This window comes from Primulina tabacum, chromosome 9 (assembly GCF_025594145.1).
Source record: "Primulina tabacum isolate GXHZ01 chromosome 9, ASM2559414v2, whole genome shotgun sequence".
NCBI classification, from domain to species: Eukaryota; Viridiplantae; Streptophyta; class Magnoliopsida; order Lamiales; family Gesneriaceae; genus Primulina; species Primulina tabacum.
In genome coordinates, this window is record NC_134558.1 from 31,844,623 (window position 1) to 31,851,294 (window position 6,672).

At 34.7% G+C, this 6,672-nt stretch overlaps 1 protein-coding gene across 1 annotated transcript; it reads right to left on the minus strand.

Moving 5' to 3' along the window:
• Nucleotides 1–1,903: 1,903 nt before the first annotated feature.
• On the minus strand, nt 1,904–5,620 carry LOC142555222 (protein RETICULATA-RELATED 4, chloroplastic-like). Its single transcript, XM_075665978.1, has 8 exons — nt 4,882–5,620; nt 3,818–3,886; nt 3,276–3,407; nt 3,137–3,190; nt 2,998–3,042; nt 2,505–2,644; nt 2,201–2,326; nt 1,904–2,115 (listed from the first exon to the last, which is right to left on the minus strand). The coding sequence occupies exons 1-8, from the start codon at nt 5,458–5,460 to the stop codon at nt 2,058–2,060; spliced, it is 1,203 nt and encodes a 400-aa protein (XP_075522093.1). The 5' UTR covers nt 5,461–5,620; the 3' UTR covers nt 1,904–2,057.
• Between the last annotated feature and the right edge of the window lie 1,052 nt (nt 5,621–6,672).

Below are 6,672 nucleotides of genomic sequence, written 5' to 3' on the forward strand. Positions count from 1 at the left end.
TTAAGGACACTGTATTTCATACAGGCCTCGGTTTGCTTTATTTTAAGCATTGTCCTACTGTTTTGTTTATCGCACTGCTTCGCTTGTTTTGCACATTGCTTTCTGCTATGTACCATTCCATATATTTTGGATAAATATTCCCCTCTAAGGACCGGTTCGAATCCATGCGCCACCTCATGAAGGCGGCGGACGCCGACCAATCCAGTCTCTTACCGCAAACCATATGCTATGACAGGAAAAAAAAGAGTGGACATTTTCCATATCTTGGGGATATTCTGCACACATATATGAGAGATATATGTCTCGGAGTTACATAAACAAACCCATTGAAACGTTCGACATATGGGTCGGCCAACCTCGGCCACCACCGCAGTATATGTTCAATACGAGGTTGCCTTCCAATGATCCTTGCGAAGCTCCTCATGTTCTCTTCCTCCAGGACGTGAATAAGAGCTCGTCGGGGATTCGGACGGTATATTCGAGCGCCGCGCCTCGTGGTTTGGGGACGTGTGCGCCGCCAGACAATCGGTCGGCGAGTTTTGTCACTGAGATTCATGTCTTGTCACCGGCGACAAAGCGGGCTCAGGTATGTCACGATACATTATATTTTTAGAAGTATAATTTGCATTATGGTATTGTTGATGTTAATGTTCCACTTTTAATTTTTAATATTTCAGTATTCTCTTGAATTTTAATTTAATTAATTAAACATTTCAAATTATTTATGTTTACATATTTTTTATTATGAGTAATTGATTATCTAAAAATTTTATAATATAGAAAAAGATATGGAATTCTAAAATATATATAAATATATTATGGAATTTTAAATATTAATAAAAAAAGATTGAAGATTTAGAAATAAAGATCATAGGTATTAATGTAATTTTATTATGAGTTTCACCAAATTAATTAGAAATCCTTTATTAAAAGGGGTAGATTCTTAATTAAATAGTAAGATACAATTAATTGAATATTTTTAATTAAAAAAAGAATTTAAATTATGCATAATTGTGTGTATAATATATAAAATAATTATTTTGGTAGGATCAAATTATGAAAATAATATAATAAAAAATATATATTATCGTAAGTTTAATTAATTTTTCAGTCCAATTTTTTTAAAAAAATTCACTATTGCCATTAGTGTCCACTTCTCGAAGTCATTGTTATCTTATCTAATACTACATATTAAGTAAAAATTCTATAATTGACGATAATTCACTAACATACAAGATTATCTAAATTTTATTAGAATCATTTTTTTCTTTAAATATTCTTATAAAAAAATTTAATCTATATAATTTTAAATTTTCATATAATCTCTAAACTTTTTTTTTTTTTTGAAAAGATAATCTCTGAACTTTTAGTATTATATATATACTAGTTCTTTTCATTTTTGAAGACATTTGTCTTTACTAAAAAAACACATACATTTTGTATCTCTCTTGTACGTATCATACATACATACATAATTAAATTATAAGTCTATGATTTTTCATGTCACGTTTAGGTATTTTTTTTACGATATCAGATGGATCGATGTGAATGCTGCGACATCCTTGATCTACAAGGCACGATGGTTGAACTCAAGTATAGAGAATGCGAGGTTGATGAAATTATTGCATGATGGATGGAAATTATTTCAGAAATTCCCTTGGTTTGATTTGAGAATGGATTTCAAATTCGGGTGTCGAATTATACTAATATGAGATATATTTGAAATAAATTGTCGTGATGCATGTTATCTATACTATATTAGTGTTAAAAGTTCAAAACTTGAAGCCCTGGTGTGTATTTTCCAGGGAGTAGGTCGGTTCCACGTGTCTTTTTCCGTGAGACATATCAACTTTACTCATATTTATAATAAAAATAATAATATTTTTGATATAAAAATTAATTATTTTTTCATGAATAACTCAAATAAAAAATAATAATATTCAACGTAACGATCTGAACGTGCACTATTATCCAACAGCATACAGCTGCACAGAGCTATAATCAATCACGTTAACTACTCATATCATGAAATGTCAACTGATGATAAATTTTTCCAGTCATGATTCTGCCTCGTGAGCTTTCTGGATACCGATAAAACGAGCATAATCAACCCACCTGCAATACGTTTTGGAGTAAAATCAAATCGTTAAGGCAAAGGAGAACCGACGAAAGGGTGGAAGAAGTAGGTGAAGAATCTCACAGCAATGAACCAAGAAACGTGTTCCCCGTTCGAACAGCAAAGCAGATGGCACTCAAGATCAACTTGTGTTGATGCAGCAATGGCTCTAAAAATCTCTGTTCGATAACGCCAGCCAAGACCTGGTATCTGTTGAATAAACAGAGAAGTTTACAGCAGAAATTTTGCTCATACAGTGGCAGTCGTCCTATTTTCTGTCCACATTTTTTAAATAATTTTTGGCCATGATAAACAACATGGAAGTAGATACAAGTATAAAAAGAAAGGACCGACGACAAGTAAAGGAGCATATAATTAGTTTGCATACCGAAGATTGCTGGATATGGCCATATAAACACCATAACCAACGCTTGTTGATAATACCGGAACATTCTCCACCTCATCGACAGTCGAGTGGTCAACTGCCTTTCGGGCATTTATTAATGCATTTGTCACGACGGTACCAACCTACAAATCAACGAAGTGTAATTGTTTTAAACTTTCACCAGATCCAGCACCAAAAAAGTAGAATCTAATATAAATTGACACAAAATGGGGAAGCATGGACTAACAGTCATAAGATCTGAGAAACGCCAGCCAAAAAACTAGATCCATTGCAAATAAATTAATGTTGGCAAGCAACTAGTGCCATAATTTTCTTTTCTACCTGTTCTGATATGACTGTCCATGGTAACTATAGAGATCCAAACATAGCAACCTAGACTACCGTACAAGCTTTAAATAATGATATGGAACAGTTGCCACCAACAATAATTTTTTATGCATTTTGGTCCTGCCATTAACGTGAAAAAGGGAATTACCAAAGATGAAGTAGTGCCAACAGCAAATAGCTTAGCCCCGTTTCGCTGCAGAAAAGGCCGTGAAAATATGAGATGCGAGTTCAAAGTTTTTAAGTTTTTACTATTCTTTTTCGTAACCAATTGAGAGAGATCTCCTTACAATTATAGCACCTAATCTCTGTAACAATGAGAATGAGGTTCCAGTCCAAGCAACCTGCAATGAGATTGAACAAGATTTTCACCACTTGGTTCATATTTTATGCGATAATGAAGCAATAATTGTATATGAGTAAACTGACCTGAAAAGCATTGTCGGGACAGCTGTAAAAGAATTTAGTAAGGCGTCCAGCATTCAGAGCCAGAGGAGGCCGGAGCGAAACTGTGGGAGCTGGAAGATAGACAAGCATAAAATCTGCTATAATGGCCATCACCTGAGCAAAAGCAAACGAAAGAGTTGGGACAGTAACTCAGGTCTCCATAAATTTAAGTTTTCTATGCCACCAAAAAGAAAACAAATATCTTAACTTTTATGAATAAGTATTTTTTATATGAAAAAAATACATGTCAAATCCTGAATAATTTGAATTAAATGCTTCAATCTACAGAAAATCTTATTTTTAAATAATCTATTAATTGGGATAATATTAACTATCAAGTATTAGATTTATTATTATGATGATCTATATATTTGTGTGGTACACATAGCTGAAAAAATGAGCCATTTCAAAGATTTCATTAGTAAAAAAAACACACATCAGGCAGGAACAGGAACAAGCATTACACTAAAATTAGTAGAAAATAGGAAATTGAATATGGATAAAAATGAGAAGTAACTACATACCACATCAGCAAAAACAATTTCCAGTTCATTGAAAAAGTTTTCCTTGCGACGCTGGTATTCTGCAGCAGTCTGAACAAAAAAAATAACCAGTAGGGAGGCAAACCAAGCACATTACAAAACCAACACGAAAGTCCAGGAGTAAAAACTAAAGAGAAGACTGAAACGAAGAGATGACTCCAAGATCAAGAAACTCTACGTCTGAATTCTTGAGGCGTATCAAAAGAAAGTGCAAAACATAAACTAAGGCCGGTTCTGTTTCCTTTCAGTTCCCTTAATGTGACAAGATTCCACAAAATAGCCTGCAGAGGGGAAGAAATTTACTAAGAAAGAAGAAATTTGAGTTGAAAGAGCCAGGCCAAGTTACAAAAAGGTATAGGGTGTTTGTGCGTGTATGTTGTCTTGCTACCAGTGACAACTCTGAATCTTTCCATCATCGGCCTAAAAATTGACGTGCCAATTAAATATGAACTGAGATACATCCTGTCCACATTAAAAATGACAAACGACAATAAAATAGTAATTATTTACTAAATAGCTTTGTTGAATAGATAAAAGGAAAGAAGATCAACATCTATGTTTAGACGAACAGTCATATTTGAATATTGTGATACAACCTTCGAAGAAACATCCTTCAACAAACAAAAGCTGGCCCATATACATCCACCCTTTGTTTTACCTCCCTTGGCCCTTGCACTCAGTTTCGTGACATGGGATACATCACCTTCTTCAACTATGAAAAAGGGTGTGGGGTGGCGCCCGGAGGACCAGCTGGCTTAACACATAGCATCACCCCGACTAAAAGAATTTCAAATTCACTTAGTTTTTTAATTTACCCGAAACCCATCAACTGGACCCTCATCCAACTTCTTGGATTTTCCTATGGGTAGTCAGCTATTAACAGAAGTAAACAGAACACATATCGCAATAAAAATATCCTACTTCGACATACATAATATAAAGAGAAAAACCAAGATCATGATCATGTGCTTAAATTGAGGATTAAAGCAACCAACACTGAATCATTTGAAAAAAAGATTGTTTTTTGTTTGCCTTATTTAGCGTACCTTAGTGAATATTCCCACGCCGCATTCCATACCAACTTTGGCCAAGAACAGATCATCCGCCAACAACCGTTCCTTAAATCCTCCGAACTTCATAAGCCACGACATAAACCCCGATCTTTCAAGATCAAAGTATTTCAAAACTATCGATCCGGGTATTCTGCCGTCTTCTATGGCAGCCTTCAGATCCTTCGGCAAACTCTCGATACTCCTCCCAGCCTCCGTCAACGCCATCAAAGCTTCTTCTTTGTTCTTCTTCTTGTCCATATCATCATTCCCTTCATTGTTATCGTCTCCGCCTCCGCCTCCCCCTCCACCTCCGCCGCCTCCGCCAACTCCGGCCTTTCCGTTGCCTCCGCCGCCTATGATCAATTCAGAGTCAGTCCCATAGCTGGTGGTGGCGGCATTGGTAGAGAAGGCAATGAACAGCGGGCGCTGAATACTTGCGGTTAAGGAATGAGAGAGGGTGTTGGGTTTCAGTGAAAGGCTGAAGGATGGTGGTGGAAAGGAGCTGGGTTGGTGGTTTAGACAGAGATGGCGCGGTAGTGATGGGGTGTGGCTAAGGGTGGCGGATATCGGCATCTTGGCGTCAGTGGTTCACTGCGGCTGTCGGTGGAGCTATATGGAGATTGTTGTACTGGCGCGGCGGACACTTTCGGGTGTGCGCTGTCTGCGAGCGAACGTTGTTTGTAGGTAGGTTGGTGGAGTTTTAGGGATAGAAACTATACATTGCGGAAGGTGCAGCTGCACCAACTTTCCCAACTACCATTTTACCATGGTTAATCAAGCTTACGTCCAATTCTTCGATAGGTTTGTAGGATGAGTCGATGAAATTAATATGAATTAGTTATACTATAGAGATAAAAGATTGATAGATATAATCAATTTATGTCGTATATATAATCACTCATTGCGTGGTGTTTGGGATATGAGTTGATTGCGGTAAAATTACGATTTTAGTTTTGTAAGTTTGATTTGTTTTGGATTTTAATCTTTAGTTTGGTTTTCACCGGCTAATTTGGATTAATTTTTTGTTTTTTCTTTCAAAACCACTAAATCTACCGAATTTTTATTTTGCATGGATGTTCTTTAACGTGGCTAACGCGACAAGATTAAAGTCCATATCAAACAAATTAAGAATTGTCTAAACAAAAATTAAAAAAAAAGACAAAATTTTCTCATATTTTGAAAAATCAGATGACGTTTTGGTTTATTTTTTCTTAGATTGATTTTAATATGGATAACGTAGGTTTTATTATGTCACATGAGTTATGTAGGAGATTAATGGTGGGTGTTAAATAAGCAATATTCGGTATATTTAATGACTTCAGGGAAAAATCAAAACCCAAAAACAAATCAAGTCAGTAGATTAAAATCAAATTCTGATAAATTACAAGACTAAAATCCAAAACAAACCAATTTACATGACTAAAATTGATTTAATCAACGATTTTTCCGTTGATTGATGGTTGAATAATTCTTATATTATCACACACACCAAATAATAAAGGCATAAATATATATAAATTAGTTTTAATTTTTTTTTTTTCATTTTTTACTTCTTTTTTTTTTTTTTTTTATCACTGCAACAATATATTTGCGACGAAAACTTATCCAAACCGAAACAATATGGGGAATAAAAAATTCAAATTAGATCAAACTCTCGGTTTGGAGTAGTTTTTACTCAATGATGCTTTGAAATGGTTTTAAAAAATCAAATTGAATTAATTGTATTATTTAAATTAGATAACATAAATCAAACCAAACGATTTTTGTAAATATTAAAATTATATA

Bases quoted from the DNA above. Each gene is read 5' to 3' on its own strand.
- LOC142555222 (XM_075665978.1), bottom strand. From the start codon at position 5,460: ATGCCGATATCCGCCACCCTTAGCCACACCCCATCACTACCGCGCCAT. The intron at 3,408-3,817 runs GTATGTAGTTAC...GCTTTTGCTCAG, and splicing joins AAATTGTTTTTGCTGATGTG to GTGATGGCCATTATAGCAGA. The intron at 3,043-3,136 runs GTAAGGAGATCT...CCTTTTCTGCAG, and splicing joins AGAGATTAGGTGCTATAATT to CGAAACGGGGCTAAGCTATT.